The sequence below is a fragment of the Rutilus rutilus genome (assembly GCF_951802725.1).
Source record: "Rutilus rutilus genome assembly, chromosome: 19".
Classification (NCBI taxonomy): domain Eukaryota; kingdom Metazoa; phylum Chordata; class Actinopteri; order Cypriniformes; family Leuciscidae; genus Rutilus; species Rutilus rutilus.
Genome location: NC_140232.1, coordinates 15,479,518 through 15,498,079, shown reverse-complemented (window position 1 = coordinate 15,498,079; position 18,562 = coordinate 15,479,518). Strand labels below are relative to the sequence as shown.

Below are 18,562 nucleotides of genomic sequence, written 5' to 3'. Positions count from 1 at the left end.
ACTTTGTTCAGTGCGAGTACCGCTCTATGCCGAATACTCAAATTTAAACATTTGAGTGCAAGACGTGAAAGAGAACTCCTAGCAAACATTGTAGGCTATGTCTTAAGTGAACATAAACAGTCGATGAAGAACGCATGTGTACAGTATCAGTGTACTGGCTCCATTCATTATATCTTAAAGGGACAGCAGCCTATATATTCCTGCTGTCTGTATGTGTTTTTAATGTTAATCAAATAACAAAAGACATGTAAATCACTCACTGCTCTTGAGCTTTAGCTTTTGTAACTTTAATAATGATTTATCTTTATTTAATTTATACAGTGAATATTATATGCAATGTTGTTTTACTATAGTTGACTACTTTATTAAATTACTGTACCTGAAAACTACTGTTTAAAATACCTAAATAATCTGAGAAGCACTGTTTATTTTATTTGTGTCTTTGCTCCATTTTATTTTTTTGTTCTGTTGCTTGTATTTTTATTTTTTTTAACTGTAGACCTTTTTTCTCTGAACATACCAAACCGAAACTGTGACCAACCGTGATAAAAACTGAACCGTGAGTAATTTAGAGAGAGAGAAAGATGCTCTCTGATTCTCACTGCTCTGTTGCCTGTTACTCTTCCTGACAGGAAAGGCAAAGCTGATAAATGACATCCTGTACTGTGTTCTCTAATGCAAACAGCCTCAACACACATTCTCCCTCTCATTCAGACACTCAGTATTACTAATGACTTGATGCTCAGGTCGATACCTGTCGTCTTAATTTCTGAATTTTGCTCTGGGGACTGTGTGTCAGTTAGTTCCAATATTTTTTTTATGTGAATTTGAAGTGATTTGCTCATGCCCCACAAAATGTTGAATTCAAATGGCAGGAACAGGAATTTATTGAATGGACCCTTTGCAATTTGGTTTTCAGGTGACACTGCGCTTGTGGGTTTAATTAATCAAAATAAGGTTGAAAATAGGTTGAATTATTTGTAAAATGTTTTTTTGTTGTTGTGGAGAAGACCAAGGAGTTGATTTGTCACTCCCTCAGCCATTGTGTTAGAAACACCCTCGCAGAAGGTGTTAATTTTGTTTTTTGTAATTTCCTGCCAAGGTGATATAACACAAAGTATAGGTCTGGTTTCACAGACAGGGCTTAGATTAAGCCAGGATTAGGCCTTAGTTTAATTATAACATCTAATGGCGCTTTTCCATTACTAGTACCAGCTCGACTCGGCTCGGCTCGCTTTTCGCTCCGTTTTCCATTGCAGATAGTACCTCCACAATGGTACCTGGTCGTCATAGCGACGCCGCAGGAAACTGCCGTGACTTAATCTTCTACGCGACACACACCCGACACAGGACAATGGAGGAAATCGAGTGTATGCTGTTTTTGGATGTTTTTGTTTTTGCTGTTTTTTATTCAGGATACTCCGTCTGGCGCATGCAATGATGACGCAGTGAATAGTGACGATTCTCTCTGACCAATCAGCAGTCTGCCGTGTTTTCACGTCACATTTTAGTATCGCCTCAGCTCGCTCAGAACCTCGCCGGAGGTGATACGAAAAAAAGTACCTGGAAGCAGCTTACAGGTACAACTTTTACACAGTGGAAAACCAAACAAAGGCGAGTCGAGTCGAGTCGAGTCGAGGCGAGCTGGTACTGTGTGGTGGAAAAGCGCCATTAGTGGCTTTTATAAATGTGCCTTAGAAAAAAATAAAAAAGACTGATGTGCATCTTGAGACAAAACAATGGCACTAATATATTTTAAGATATGCCAGTGCAAGTTGTTTGTAGTTAGAACAGCTTAAACATGCTTTTTAAAAATAAAATAAAAATATGAAAATATGACTAGATTTGCAATGTTGATAACTCTGGAAACACATCATCACAGTCTGTGAAAAAGGTCCATTGTAATTAAAAGAAAGTCACGCGTCAGAGAAACTTTATTATTTCACCACAACAACAAATTGACAGGTCACGGGTAATGTTAAAGGTGTCTGTCATGTAAACCTGCTTCATGGTGTTTGGCTACATTTTGAAGAGGAATTAGAGCATTATGGGAAATTCTGTTCTTTCACCATGGTTGATATGCATATACAGACCCTTTCCAAAAATGTTTAATATTACATGAAATCACACAGTGATACCATGGTCATTGAACCAGGTTTTGGTTCTTTTGGCAGTGTGGGCAGGTGCAAATCCTGCTGGAAAATGAAGGAAGCATGAAGTGCTCTGAAAAGGTCCTGGTAGACGGCTGCGTTGACTCTGGATTTAATAAAGCACAGTGGACCAAAGTCCTCTTTTCTGATGAGAGCAAATTTTGCATCTCATTTGGAAACCAAGGTCCCAGAGTCTGGAGGAAGAATGGAGAGGCACACAATCCAAGATGCTTGAAGTCCAGTGTGAAGTTTCCACAGTCTGTGTTGGTCATCGGCTGGTGTTGGTCCACTGTGCTGTCCACTCAACGCAGCCGTCTACCAGGACATTTTCAGAGCACTTCATGCTTCCTTCAGCAGACAAGCTTTATGGAGATGCTGACTTCATTTTCCAGCAGGATTTGCACCTGCCCACACTGCCAAAATAACCAAAACCTGGTTCAATGACCATGGTATCACTGTGTAATTACTGTGTGATTTCATGTAATATTCTAATTTTTTGAAATCCTATTTTCGTGGGTTTTATGAGCTGGAAGCCCAAATTATGTACAAATAAACAACTAAATACTTGAAATCGTTTAAGTTGTGGGCCCTGAATCTATAATCTATGGAAGTTTAACGTTTTGAATGGAATTATGGAAATAAATAAACTTTTCCATGATATTCAAATTTTTTGGAAAGGGTCTGTATATGAAATATGTCTATATGCAAATAGGCAATGCAAATTTTATAGATAGCATTTAAAAAATTAATCATTAATATCATCTATTAAGTAACATTACATACTGCAGTTTCGTTATTGTTAATGAAAACTATTAAAAAGTGTTTTTGCTCATTGAAATGAAGCTGAAATAAAATATAAATATTAGATTAAAAAAAACATTTCAACATTTCAAATTTGCATTCATTTTTTTTTTGTTTGTTGAAGTACTAAAATTACTAAAACTAATACAAATACAGTAAAATAGAAATATAAAAAAATGGCAAAAGCATATAAAATTAATGAAACTTAAGCTAAATTAAAATGAAAATTCTCCAGGCATTTTCAATTCAATTCTGATTGGCACAAACCCCTTACTGTCACATACACAGTGATCACACTCAGTTCTGCTTGTGATCAAGGAGCTGATGACTGTTTGTGTGTGTGTTAGATACACTGTACCCTCTGTAGTCTCCTCATTAAAAGAGGCATGGTTGAATAGACACACTCACCAGTTCAACCAGTATATTTCTATGAGGTCATTGAACTACTTTCATGGGAGTCTCACCAGTGTCTTCATGTCCTGTTTTTCCTTGTCATTCACTTTCACTAAGTGTTTGTGACTCTGTTTCAGGTTCATTTCCTGGTATCACATTAATGCCCTTAAAATATCAGCAGCTGCCCAGCTATGACACTATGGAGGTTCTGAATACTTTGTTACAGGATGGCGAACTGGTGATGGTTGGGTTTATAGTTGAAATGTGGTCGGGGTTAATAGTCCTGCTGCTCTGTTCTGTGATATGTACAAGATGGTTTTATGCCCTGCTGGACCGATTTCATCTCTTCACTCAGTAATTGGCTAATGTCCAGCTCTTGTGCTGTGATGTCACACCCAAAGGGAGTGGCTGCTTTTTTATGACTGGCTTGTGTTGAGCATGAGATTTAGCTTCACCTCGCGGTTGTTTGCAGTGCTGCAGCAGGATTGAATTCCCTCTCCATCTTCATTCAGGCTGTTCCACTATCAGAAGCATCATGCCTATTAATAAAACAACAACAACAAAAAAACATGGTGCTTTCAAGTTCAGTTGCAGTATTTTTGTCTTAATAAAGAAAATGACAATATTAAAGGTAATTATATACACTGACTTTTGGGTCAGTAAGATTTTTTTTTTTTTTGAAAGAAATTAATACTTTAATTTAAAAGTTGACAATAAAGAATCACCTAATAGAAATTGCATGTGTACATAATAAAAGAATTTAGAAAAAGAATCCGGATACCACAAGAATGTTTATTTGTACAATCATTTTCAATATTGGTAAAAATGTTACATGTTTCCTGAGCAGCAAATCAGCATATTAGAATGATTTCTGAAGGACCATGTTTTCTTAATCCTGCTCCCGCAACGTGTGTGTTCCAGCCCCTCCCACACCTGCAATTCTGTTACAGCTTGTAGAAATTGTGTGAAAAATGTCACACACATTATGGCTATGCTAAACGTTCAGAATAGCAGACATAAAACATTGCGTTTAACTAAACTGACCGTATAAAGTACTGCAAGCACCAAACATGACAAGTTTTTTTTTTATTAGACCTATAAAAATATATTAACTTTTAAAACAAAACATCACAACTAGTGGAGCCTATTTAAAATATGAGTAACAACACAAACCCCTTAAACAATTGTTAATGGGATAGTTCACCCTGAAATGAAAATTAACTCATAATTTACTCACCCTGGTGTTGTTCTAATGCTGTATGCCCTTTTTTGTTTTATGACCACAAAAGGAGAATAAAAAAAAAATCCTGCTCGCACTTGTCCACATAATGGCAGTGAATAGCGACCAGTATCAAGCTTTTTAAAAAAGACGCAAAAAAAGTATCACAGAATTATCCCAGGTGGCTAATTCGTACGAATTCATGCGACCTCACTCGTACGTTTTTTGTTAAATCGTACATATTTTACGAGTTGCCCAATTCGTATGAATTCGTACGAATGACATAGCCCTGACCCCGCCCCATCACTGGGGTTTAGACAAATTAGACAAATTGTACAAATTTGTACGAATTGGTCTTGAGATAGCGTTGTCTGTGCATGACTGTACGTTCATGATACAGTGCCGCAGTTCATTAGCCTGGTTCTACCAGACTCTCGTACATTTCATTTGTACAGAGAGTCTGGCCTCTCTCCATTGACAAGCGTTAACTTCCTTGTAGGCGGGTACTCTGTTGAAGTTTAAAACTATTGGATCTGACCAGAGTCACTCTGGATCTGCCATAACCAATTGCTAACGTTTGGTCGTGACGTATGTCAACTCAAACTAGCGCACGATCTCAACGTCATCGTTCTCAGCCACTCCCTCTGTTCGCTGATTGGACCGGTTAAAAATTGATCGGAGAAAACCAAAGAATACACCACAATCCCAGACGGAGTTACTGAAGGAAAATGAAATTGAGCGGAAGTACGTAGGAGGGCGGAGCCAGGCTAGCAGTTCATACCGACTCGCCCAGAAAAACATGCAATTGGTGAGAAATCAAGATGTACAAAAACGCAGAAAACACAAAATACAATCCACGTACCTTCTTCTCTGAGGTGAATATATCTGTTGTGTTTGTCGTAACAAGAAGTTGCGCTCAACTCAGTCAACTGTTATTCTGACTGTCATCTGACAAAGGGAGTTCGGTCCGGGGATATTTAACTCAGTGAAGAAAGTTTACTGACACTTTGTTGGGGATTTCGAGACGTTGTGTTTCATGTTGCGTATTTACTTAAAGGAGAACTTGGTAACTTTTTTAACTTAATAAAACTGTCTAGAAATCATTTGGATGGTTAAACAACCTGTTCTAGTGATATTGGTGACTTTCCCCGCTCCCCCCAGCGTTCCCAGGCGGAAAACCAACCTTGCAACTTTGGGACTACCGTCCCGGCAAGATAGAAATTGGAAGTCTCGTGAGAAGCGAGAACAAGAACGAGAACGAGCGCGAAACACGAATTGCTTTACGGCAATTCAACATAAACACACGCACATGTATAATGATTACCCACCTCGGTAGACATAGCTCCACACGATACAGTTGGCTTGCTCCGATCAAAACAAACGCACATGAGCAGCGGTAGAGAGGGGGAGGAGGCCGCCGCAAGTGAGTTTCTTACGACAGTGTTGTTATATATAAGCACCCCCACAGCTGTAGGGGGAGCTCGTGGGGAAAACATGCGACAACAAAAGGGAAAATCAGCGAAGAAGTGACTAGAGTTCGCTAGAGTTGCCGAGTTCAGCTTTAATGAATGAATAAAAATAAGAAATCACTTGGCCTAGCCTACTACAAATTGCTGTGGAGGAAGAGAATGTTACTGATTGACTGTGTGAACTTCATTTGTTGACTCATCAGAAAGCATAACATTTTTTTTTTTTTTTTTACTGCTGAAAACACATTTTAACAAATTAGTGGAAATTAACTGCTTTTGTCTCGTCCAGACAGCCACAGGTCTGGGAAAAAAGAAAAAAAACAGGTTCATGACTTTCCTGGGTAGAATTTTAGATTTTAAGTTGGTATCTTTTAAGTTAAAAACATCCTCTTTTCTTCTTTCTCTTTACAGGAGCTGGTAAAGCAGAGTGTTAGTGGACAGGAGGACATTAAAGACACAGATAATCTGGTGCAGGAGACCGACAGTCAGTACGGCACATGGGAGACGGGACTTCGCACAGATGACAGGTGAACACACACGCCTCACCAAAACCAAATTCATTCTTAAAAGAGCCATTTTCTCCCCAACTTCCCAACATAGACACTGTACCCGAACGACTCCAAAAACTGACCTAAGCCACTGCTTGTAACTCAACACCAGGATCAATTGCATCTATTGAGTGGGTCATCTGTAACAGAGCTATAATGCTTTAATGATCTCATGGACAGACACACAGGCAGATACATCTTCATTACAGAGCAGACTTGGTTTGTCAGAGAGGCTTGGATACAGTAGAGACTAATGCAAGAGGGATTCAGATGAAATGAGAGCTGATGAATGTCGATCATTGGGTTGGATCTGTGTTTTGAAATGGTCTTTGGATGCGTGGACATTGTGTTTGTCTGTTGACAAGGATGTCGCAGAGGCAATGTATCCACATTTAACTTAAGTGAGTTACTCATCATAGTTAGCTGGTAACTTTATTAGGAACTGCTAAATTAAATCAAATTATACGAACGGGAGTCTGACCATCATTCAGGCTTAAGTGATGTGTGCAAATCAAATTAAATACATGGGCTACAAACCATCTGTTACTAAAACTGTGATGTTACGGAAGTAGCAATCTTTGAAGTAGTCTTCCATATCCATATGTAAAAAAAGTTGGAACTTGATACTGTCCATCGGTTGTTGATTGGATATAGGCAGATTTGAAGGAAATGTAATCTTGCAGTCGATTGTAAGAAAGGGGCAGGATTTAATCAGTCAAAATTATTGGAAAAGTCCATCAAGAAGCTTGTCTTTCCGGAAAATTTAGTTAGGACATTATGATTAAAAATTACGAGAAAAAAAAAAGGATAAATTGCTCAGAATATGATAAATAATATGCATTTATAAAATAGAGGGTGAAATTTCATTTCAAGCCAACTTTAAATATGCTACCACTGTTGCTACAAACTACTTTTACTTTGCAGAAATTTGCCATAGGGTGTTTTATCGCCCAGCTATATTTGGTCAAATGTGACATTCTTTATATTATTCCAACAAAAACAGAATATGACGAGCATGCACGAACATGTCCTTAAAACAACCCTTAACGTTCGTTTTCAAAACTGTGCAACTCACCGAGTGGTTAGTGGTGTTCGTTGTTCGTTTGTTCATTTTGAACAAAAATCTGAGAGAATATTTTTTTTATATCAAATTCTACAACGTGCATAAGCAATGCTTTTATCGCTTGTTTCTTCTTCTTTTCCCTGTGTATTCTGCACTCTTTTAGAAGATGCATAATAGCGCCCCCTACCTTATAACAGTGAAAACCTGGGGAGTAATATTAACTAGTCATGTTTTTTGCTTTCTCTATGCATTTTCTGCACAAATTAAACATGACAACATGTGTTCAAATATCCCTTTTCTCCTCCTCAGCCTCACTCCAGCTACACCTTCATCTGAAGGAAACCTCACCCTGTCTCCACGGAAGGCAACCCCACCTCACTCGGCCGAACAATCCCTTCTCTTCGACATACCCGATGGCTTGACCACATCTCCTCACAAGCAGACAGAGCTCCCGTTCCCAGAGGTCAGTCTTCATCCTTAGACCGTAAAGGGATAGTTTATCCAAAAATAAAGAACTCACCCTTGCGTTGTTCCAAAACCATCTGAAATACAAATGAAGATATGTTTAATGAAGTAGAAGAGATTTCTGTCAATCCAATAAAAATCCAAGCAATCAAAGCTTCAAAAAGTTCATAAAGTGTTTGTAAAAGTAATGCATGTCAATAGAGCTGTTTAATCCAAGTTTTCTGAAGAGACACGATCACTTTATGGGATGAACTGATTTAATTTAGGTGGTACATAGGTCAAATATTTATTTAGATGGTCATTGAGGTGGAACAAACATAGGTGGCAAACGAAGCTAAAACAATAGCTCTTCCGAAGACTTATCAAAAAGTTAAAATTATATGGATTTCTATTACGATGCCTTTATGAACTTTTTGAAGTGTCAAAGTTTTGGTAGAATGGACTTCTGATTGACAGAAATCTCTCAGGTCTCATTAAAAATATTGTCATTTGTGTTACAAAGATTACCCGAAATCGCATATGTCTGGAATGACATGAAGGTGAATAAATGAAAATGTTTTTATTTTTTTGGGGATGAACTATCCCTAGAAAACACTTATAGACCTTAATTTGAAGGCAAACACAGAAAACAATCCATGGCATTTGTTTTTCTGTAGGCATCCACGACACTGTTAGACTCTAGTGCGCTACGGGCCAGGGTCCACTTAAACAAGAAGAGCACTCGCAGAGCCCCTCCCTCACGAGCCGCCCGTCACAGCGCCCTCTTATCACAAGTACCCGAGGGAACCGAAGCAGGAGATGATGAATGGCGCTACAAGGACTCAACAGGTACTTACACACATCTTAGCAGCTGGACACGTGCGTACCTGTACATCTCATCCCATGGGTTTGGATTTTAAGTAGGTTGCGGGTCCTCTTTGGGTCATAATTGTCTCTGTAGTGTAGCGGAGCCTATAAAAGCTTATAGTCCTCGACACTCACTTCAGTCTTTCTCTCTGTCTGTAGAGGAGAAGAGTGACTCTCCTAACCAGGGGGAGGAGTCCGACTCTGAGGAGCAGGCCAAGGGAACCGACTCCCGCACTTCCTCCGTGTCTCAGCCTCAGAGAGTGGCTCTCTTCCCAGGCATGGACCCATCTGCTTTGATGGTAAGACTTTTGGGATTTCCCCCCCATGCAGTTGCATTTCTTTAGCCCTGTAAAGCCTGACATATGAAATAATTATCTGAAAAAGTTTTTTTTTTTATTGAACAGTTTATCGAACTTTTAGACACAATTGAAAAATATGAGGAAAAGGTTTACGTTTTTTGTTGCTTTTATAGCCCATATAGTATGATATAGGAGAATATCGGACTGAAAAAATCACCTCAGTTTTATTCAGTGCCCGAAACTGAGCAAAAATATGCAATTTGATGCAGATCCAAAAAGTAAGATGAAATTCTGATAGCTTGAAATGGAAATCAATGAGCAATATAGCAGACTGTTTGCATAAAATGCATAGAAATATCAGTTGTTAATCTATATCTCGGTATATCTTAAAGTTGCGATCATGTTGATCATTTAGAGGCCTTAGACAAATGTCTATGTCAAATGTATCAATTATAACAGTAGGTTTTATAGAAGCTCTGTTTAGCCAGCAACACACAAAGCAACATGATTGCATTCTTTTTTAAATGGGAACTGGCAACTTCCTCAGATAAATTATGTGTAATATTATAATTGATAGTTCTTGCTAATTTTATGGTGCAATGAGAAGTTTAGCACTTCTGCAGTTTATAGCAAAATTATTTCCCCTGCACAATGTTCATTATTAGGGACACAAGAACACAAATTCAAATTACATTTTTGGCATTATGAGTGAGTTTATTATATAGATTGTGTAAAGACAAATACTGTATCATACTTTTTACATTTCTGTCAAGGTCCTTGAGTAGAAAGTAGTAACATCAATCAGGGGATTAATTTTGGTTGCGGGTGTTGCATTTTGGTTGGAAATGAAAGCCGGGTTGACGACTTTAAATAGGGCACTATTTGAGGGAACAGCCATTTTGGGTGTCCGAAACCATTGTGCACTTATTCAATCTCACATTCAATCCCACTACTGGAGCTGTGTTCTAGAAATGAATTTGATATTGATATGAGGGTAGGCAGGCATAGATTCAGAGGCATAAGGTACTGTAAGTATTACATGCAACAATGCAACAATAATAAAACAATGCATTGACATTGACTTTTTACTGTGTTGATACTTAAGTACTTTTAAAAACGAGTACTTCTGGACTTTTACTTAAAAATAGGTCTTTACAACTTTTACTTGTTATATTTGACAAGTAGTATCTGTACTTTCACTCAAGGAAGGAAGTTGCTTGTACTCGTACTTCTAAAAATGCTCCGATACCAACAACCGAAACCACGCAGCGTGTGTACAGTGCAGGTCGACATGTGTTTTGACTGAAAAATTACATCGGCCATTACCTACAGCCAATGAGAGTGCAAGATACAGGGCAAGGGAAGGTTCAGGGGAAGGAGTCATAGACCTGCAACAGAACATCAGCAAGCATGGCTTCTGCAAGCAACCATTCTTTCCTTCATATTCTTTTTTTTTTTTTCTGTAAATCAGCACACAGACAACTTGGATCACAAGGTTCTTGTGTCCATTATTTTAACAAGATAAAAAAATCCAGTCTCAAGCGTGGTCTTATGTTATTTCCTCCATCAATTCTAGCGTGGTTTGATGTGAAACGTAGTTTGCAGACCAGAAAAAAACATTTCTGCGATTCTTCCTATTGAAGTGTTTAGTGTGACCCCCCTGTCGCCAATCCGTCGTATAATGTGCACACAACAGCAACTAAATGATGGTACCCCAGACAGTCGTGTAATGTGAGAAGAACAGCGATCTGATGACTTTGAAAAATGTCCCAGCATAACAATGTTTGTTTTAGGCCTTACATGCCAAAAATTGCATGAATTTGTAAGGAAGCTTACAAAAGAAGCGTGTGACTTGAGGCTCATTTGTTCATTTCAGGCTCAGCTAAAGAAGAGAGGAGAGTCAGACAATCAGACAGACGGCCCCTCGCCCTCTCAGCTCTCGCGCTCACCGAAATCTCCATTCTTGCCTCGAGCTGCCCGTGTGCTGCCTCCTGCTGGCGGTAAAGAGAACGGGTGAGTGCTTTGTTAGGTTCATGGACATCAGAAAGTTTCAGAATCATCTCTTGTCTGGCAGTCTTGACCAGTTTTTCTGTCTCTGTCCCCTCTCAGAGAAGAGTCCTCACCTCAGTGGCTGAAAGAACTAAAGACTAAAAAACGTTTGAGTCAGTATGAAGGCGACGGTACAGCCTGAACAAGCAGGTAAACGCTCTTATGTGTCTGTATGAGTAATTGCATTATAATTAGACTTATACTAAATCACAATACTAAAACTTCTGTAGTAAATGGCAATAGCAATGGTTGTTTTTTTGATACCACAGAAAAAAACTATTATAAAAATTGTAAAATATTAAGAAACTAAAACAAAAATATTTGTACAATTTATTTAAAATGTTAAATATTAGTATAAATATTAACAATTGATTCAAAGACAATACTATGGTGCCTTAAAGTATTTCTCATTTATACAAAACTTGCTTAGTTTGTTTTATTATTATTCAAGCAATATATCAAAAAAAGACAGCAGAACAATGATTGCTTTAAGTGCTCTAGGTTTTTGGCAGCAGCATTGAGTGTTCAAGTAGATGAAATACAAAAAAAATAAAATAATAATAATACAATTCTAAATAACTTAAATTAGTGGCATGATAGTTTTCACTGCATGATTTTTACATATAATACATTCATACTGATTAAGTTCTGTCTTTTTAATTTTTTTATTTCAATTATTTTTTACGTTCACTTAAAGGGATAGTTCAGCCAAAAATGAAAATTCTGTCATCACTCACCCTCAATGTATGACCTTTTTCTTCTGTGGAACATAAAAAAATAATATTTAAATCTGTTTGTCTTTTGTGTGCGTGTGCACATGCTTTGTTTTTGTGTCCAAACAATGGAAGTCCGTAATCCCCAAAACTTTTTTGGTCGCCAACATTTTTTCAAAATATGTTCATAATTAATTTTGGAGTGTACTGTCTCTTTAAGAACTCAAGGTCCAGAACTTTACTGATAACTATAAAAAAGAATCACATTAAATAAACCACCAGAACACAGGCAAAACACATCAAGGTAATGAGCAAAAATCCATGTAAGATGATCAAGTTTTGCTTAAAGAGTTTATGACCTTTGACCCCATAAAAGTACATAGTATAAGGCATTTACATGACACATTGGTGAGTTACTAAGCATTATTGATGTGTTTCTATCAAAAAGCAGTCAGGAAACGTGGAGGAAAAGTGATCCTTTTTTTGAAATACATTTTGATTTGCACTTTTATAACGTATTTTACTTATATATTATGTGTTTTTCTCCCCCCCACCTTCCTAGGATGCCTTATAACTGCAGTATCTGTAGCTGTAAACTCGTGACTGAAGCCTTAACCTTTGACCTGGACTTGACGGGAATTCTGCTGCTGCCGCCGACTACGACATCATTCAGTTTCGTTGTTTGTTCTGGCCTTCCTCTCCAGCCTGAGTCGTGTACATGTGCATGGTGCCTTTCTAAAAGATTTCTGGCTGACATAAAGGACGAAGCAGAGATCTGTGTTTGAAGCGTGTGTCCATGTGTGTGTTGTCGAGTTTCTCTGCAGTCCTTCGTCTCATGAGAGAGAATTATTTTTGCATAGAGCCACTTTAACCTCTAGTGAGCGAGCGATCATCGTTTATAGTGGAACTGTGGGACCACACGCACCTACAAGTAACCTGAAGTGCTTCATATAACTGGAGTATGATGCTGGTTGATTTTTTACCCTTTATGTTCATATTAGCACAGTTCTCATGCTTTTTTTTCATTCACTTGATGATTATAGGCATCAGTTGCACATGCATTTCCATAGACGTCATGATTTTATTTCTAAACTTTATTAGTCAACCAATCATTAATGAGCTGTATAGAAAGTGTATTTAGTTACGACACATGTTCATGTAATCACAGAAAGTTATATTTGTATTAATGTCGGTTTGAAAGAGGTAAATGATCAAAAAAGGAGTCGAAATTCTTCATTTGAGAAGAACTGCGGCCCTCTGACCTGTATGTGTGTTGATGTGCGAGTGTGAACCTGATCGGATGGGCCACCAAATGAAATTAGTTCATCATTTGTTTGCACACGTTTTCACTCCCAATATCCCATATTTTGCGTTCAGATTCGGGGCGTTTTCACATGCAACGGTTGCCGTATAATGGATCATTTGTTTAGTTTCATCTTTTCAGTTGAATCCATAATATCATGATTGGAAAAAAAAAAAATTGCGCATGTACAATCAGTCATTCCCTTTCTTTCACTTTATTTTTTGGTATTTGTATCCCAATACTTTACTTGCTTTAATGATGGGCCAAAAATGATGGTAGGAAATTGCACAATCAGCATATAAATCTCTTTTTCTTCCCTTACAATGTAATAATGAATGAATACAAAGGGAAAATGTTTTATTTGTGTCCCTCACTCACATCTTAAGTTTTTTTGTTTTGTTTACTAGTTCGCTTAAGGGAAGTTTGAAATGTCAAAGTACTGTAAACATTGTTCACATTACATTGCACACTAGTTGTTACCGTATTTTTAAAAGAAAAAAAAATGCTGGGTCATTTTGCCACTTAACAAGCACTTTCCACCTGTTAATGAACAGCGTTTCTGACCAATAGTCACTTTTGTAACGCATGAATCTTCGTTGATGTCTATGTTGTGATGTTGGTATGCCGACGGTATGTGAGTAATGTGTCCTACGGTTCTTTTTTTTATTATTATCAGCTTCTTTTATTTGTCTGCCTACAGTTGTTATAGTCTGTTTAAGGGTAATTTGTCCTTTTTATTTTAAATTTGACTGTAAAGATGTTCATTGCACTGTTGTAATGCCAGTGTCCAATACTGTAAATTCGTAATAAAATTTACTATAAATTGATTTATCCCCCCTTCTTTTTCTTAAAATTGTTCTTTTCAGAACTTGGGAAGAGCTCATCTATTAACACCATTTTTGGCAGACAACTTTAATCACAAAAGGTCATGTGATTTTAAAGGTCAATTTCCATGCACTTAATTTTCAGTCACACGACTTTGCCTAAATTTATGCACTGTAATACATTTGTTTTTGTTTTTTTAATCTTCAGTTCATTTCATCTAAGGCTGTGGCTGGAAGTGAGTTGTAGTTCTTGTGTTTCTCTTCAGTGATTCTGCAGGTGTTCATTACTAATGCCCAATCATCACTTAATTAATCACTTAATCAACTCATTAACTTTAACTCAGAGTGTCTTTAGAGTGGGACCATATGTACTCTGAGCAAAGTTGATTTAACTCTGGGGATTTTGCTGTGTATTAACTCAACTTTTTATTTTTAATGAACTAGGCAAAGCAACCAGGTAACTTACTTTTTTCAGTTAAACCAACAATATAATTTTACAATGTAAAAATACGTATTAATGGTTAGTAAGGTAGTTGTCAAGTTTAAGTATTAGGTAGGATTAAGGAATAGAATATGTAGGATATGGTCATGCAGAATAAGACATTAATATTTGTTTTATAAGTACTAAACAGCCAATATCCTAGTAATATGCATGCTGATAAGCAACTAGTTAATCGTGAGAATTGGACTCAAAACTAAAGTGTTACCTAATTTTCTGATTAAAGCTTATTCTGAAAAGACGTTAACATGCTTAACAGCTATTACTGTAATCATATAATCAGAATATTCCAAATAAACTAAGACATATACACAATATTTTTCTGGGGAATGTTTGGTCTTGAAATGTACACAACCATTCAAAAGTTTGGGGTTAATTTTTATTTTATTTTTTAAGAAAAACTTTTAGCAAGGATGCATTACATTTCTCAAAAGTGAAAGTAATTTATAATGTGGCAAAATATATCTGTTTCAAATAAGTGTTCTTTTGAACTTTATTCATATAATAAACCCACAAAAATATTAAATGGCACAACTGTTTCCAACATTGAAATAAATAAGAAATGTTTCTTGAGCAGCAGATATTAGAATAATTTATGAAGGATCATGTGACCGAAAACAGCAGTAATTATGCTTAATTATTCACAGGAATAAATTACATTTTAAAATATATTAAAATAGTTATTTAAAACTTTAATAATAATTACACAACAGGAATACATACATTTTAAACTAAATCAAATTATATTCAAATTCAAAGCAATTTCACAAATATTAGGTGGTCACAAGAAACTGAAGGCGTGCAATATGACTGCTGCGTATGACGTTAACATATTTTTTTTCTACAATTTTCTCATAATGTGATGTCTTATTAATATTCCATTTAAACGTTTTCTCTGAGGCAGAAGCTAAAGTGTTTTCAAGATGCCCGTTTTTTGTTGCTGTTGTGACAATGAGGTCAAGTACATATTTGTGTAGGGATGCCAAAACGAGTCCCCTTTTGACAATATTTAGTGTTTTGTATATAGATAAAGAAATAAATATGAATTAGTATGTTTTGAAAGAGACTGAATTTAATAAATTAATTATAAATCCAATCAATCAAAAAGTCCAATCCACTTACAAAACAGTACGAATGCTCAAATAAAAGCTCCGAAACATTCATAACGCAAAATCACTTATTTATTTCTCAGCAGTAGCAAATGGAATCACTGACACAATTGAAAAGGTCAAAGATAAGCATTCAAAAGTGAAGAGTGGGGACAGGAGGGGGTGTTTCAGAAGCTTGGGTGGGGGGGTTAGAGGCTGGGAACTTAGTTAGAGGGTTGAAATGCCCCTCTTGGGTGATATTGCATGTCACGGATGCGCCTCACAGATTGGATCTGAGGAAGCAGGGCCCCGAACTCAGAGCACTCCTTAAACTCTCCTTTCTCAAACAAATACTGGTAGCCTCTGTATCCTGGGTACTGATAGCCCACCCAGCTGTAATGGAGATTAAAACAAGAAGTGAAGCAAAACTGTTATTATACAGGAGGACATGGAGAGTATCAGAAGATGTGAGATTAATGTATCACGTCAGCGATATTTTTAGGTATTTACTCACGTGCCACTCTGCACACGAACTGAAGAGACTTTCTCATGGTATCCATGAGCGTGGAAGCTGGGGACATCATCATCTACGATCTCAATCTTCTTCCCAGCAAAGTTTGGGTTCTCGTAGAGTACGATCTTGTGTTCCTGGCTGTCCTGTGGGGACATAAGAAGTGTAGAGAAGTATACTGAAAGAACCCCTTTGGGACAAATCAATATACACATTTGGACATGCTTGACTGAAATGATGAAACTGTGATCATAAAAATCGTTTGATCTAAAGATGAATGCATAAACGCTTTGAAATTAGTTTTGTAAATTTTTTCCAAAACTACTTTATATAGGCAGCAACTCTTTTTATTGGATGTACCTCAAGGACATGTAGAACCTAAAATGTTACTTGGCTTTGACTTAATATCACATAATTTATCAACAATTTGTTTTTCATAGGTTTTACAATGACCTTATCGTTATTCTAAAATGTGTAATATACTTATAATGAAGAATAAGTGTGCAAAATGTTGACTGGTTACTGTATATTAGCTATTTATTAGTTACCACTTTAATGGGGCGGAAGGCGACGATGCAGTCACTGCGTCTGCTGTTGGTCCAGGCGTCCCAGCGAGGATACTCACCCTTCTCAAACACATACTGTTCCCCCTTACAGCCGGGCTGCTCATATCCCACCCACCTAGAACAAAAAGTGAACTTCTTTGTCATGGTTTCTCACTCAGTCATTTTAAAATTTCCCAGTGCTAATTTAAGAGCACTGGGACATTTTACCCTTTGTATCACTCCGCTTGTGTTTGTAGCGTTTCAGAAAATAGTCTATGAGCGATAATGAGTTGTTGGGACAGGGTTGTCTGGGACAGGGTTGCCAGATATGTGTAACAAAACCAGCTCATTGGCCAATCAAAATGGTTCCAACGACAGTTTAAAGGGATAGATCACCCAAAAATGAAAATTCTGTCATCATTTACTCACCCTCAAGTTGTTTCAAACCTGTAAGAATTTCTGAAGATATTTTGAAAAATGTCTGTAACCAAACAGTTGATGGACCCCATTGACTTCCATAGTAGGAAAAAAAAAAATACTATGGAAGTCAATGGGGTCCATCAACTGTTTGGTTACAGACATTTTTCAAAATATCTGCTTTTGTGTTCAGCAGAAAAAAGAAATTCTTACAGGTTGAGGGTGATGGCAGAATTTTCATTTTTGGGTGAACTATCCCTTTAAACTAATCCAAATACCACAACTCAAAATATGCCACTCTTATACCTAAACTATGTATTTTACAGTCACAATTACTATAAAATCTATGTATAGAAGTAATCATAATCAGTCTGTTTTCAAAAATAAATTATCTTACCTAAGACTGACATCCTTTTGTGGGGTTAGTAATCCTTTATTTTTTTTTACTTTTTCAAAAATAAACTATTTACAGTGTGTAATCTAAACTAAACATTTCAAGATATTGAAAATTCTTCCATAAATGACATGATAGTTTTGTTTTTTGTTTAAGTTTACTAGCAACAATCCAGATTTGCCAATCTGTTACCAGTGCTACTCCCTCACAATACCCACCTGGCATATCATCTAAAGAATTGTATCATTGTTAGAATATAAGTTGTTTTCAATACAAGTATTTCTGTCAAATATAGTGTATGTAATATGTCAAGCCCAATTTTCGCGGTAAAACGGCAATGCTTTCTCTTAACTCCAGGACCACTTAGTGCCAGGACCAGGACCGTTTTCTCTAGTGAAATTGAAAAACCGAAGTGGAATATTTGAGCTGTTGCTTCGGTCCACATATTTAGTTCCAGTCCATGTGTTGCATGGTACCAAGTGAAGCTTGAAGCTGTTGCTTCGTCTGAATTCATTTCCCTTGGTAGCGGAACAAAATAACCATTCAAACTGAACTTTTATGTTGTTCCTGTGTTTAAAACTTCAGTTACTCAGTATTAACTTCTTGTTAATTGAAATTAATGCAATATTGCATTTGCATTCAGTTGTTTTTCTTCTCACACACAAACTTACGGTCCACACAGCACCAGTATTGAGCCCACTTTCTCCACGTCCGCCTCCTGGAGGTTGTTACAGGGCCCAGTCAGCTCATGACAGCGTCCTTGAAAGTTTTCCTGTTCGTAGATCACCAACTTTGAAGGAAGAGAGAGTATAAAGGAAGATAAGTAGGATTAACGGATAAGTAACATGCACCACAGGTCCTCTGAGTCTGACGACGTGTTTGTACCTTGAAGGCACTGGCAACTGGTTGTTTTTGCTTGGTTGCAGGGTTCAGGTGATCAGTTGCCATAGTGAACCAGGATGGGTG

General features: G+C 37.2%; 2 protein-coding genes across 4 annotated transcripts in view; one reads left to right on the top strand and one right to left on the bottom strand.

Moving 5' to 3' along the window:
* LOC311278275 (uncharacterized protein) overlaps positions 1-14,145 on the top strand; it is a 42,239-nt gene extending 28,094 nt beyond the window's left edge. For all 3 annotated transcript variants that reach the window (XM_084388994.1, XM_084388996.1, XM_084388995.1), the window contains exons 7-13: positions 6,444-6,559; positions 7,953-8,106; positions 8,765-8,936; positions 9,114-9,253; positions 11,130-11,266; positions 11,363-11,452; positions 12,578-14,145. In XM_084388994.1, the coding sequence (XP_084245120.1) occupies positions 6,444-6,559; positions 7,953-8,106; positions 8,765-8,936; positions 9,114-9,253; positions 11,130-11,266; positions 11,363-11,444 (801 nt within the window). In that variant the 3' untranslated portion in view covers positions 11,445-11,452; positions 12,578-14,145. The remainder of the gene's footprint in view (positions 1-6,443; positions 6,560-7,952; positions 8,107-8,764; positions 8,937-9,113; positions 9,254-11,129; positions 11,267-11,362; positions 11,453-12,577) is intronic.
* A 1,554-nt stretch (positions 14,146-15,699) lies between these two features.
* crybb2 (crystallin, beta B2) lies at positions 15,700-18,562 on the bottom strand. The gene is given in 5 exon segments (XM_084389955.1): positions 15,700-16,122; positions 16,244-16,386; positions 16,789-16,921; positions 18,268-18,419; positions 18,422-18,562. Coding segments are annotated over 5 exon segments (720 nt in total). The 5' UTR covers positions 18,545-18,562; the 3' UTR covers positions 15,700-15,953.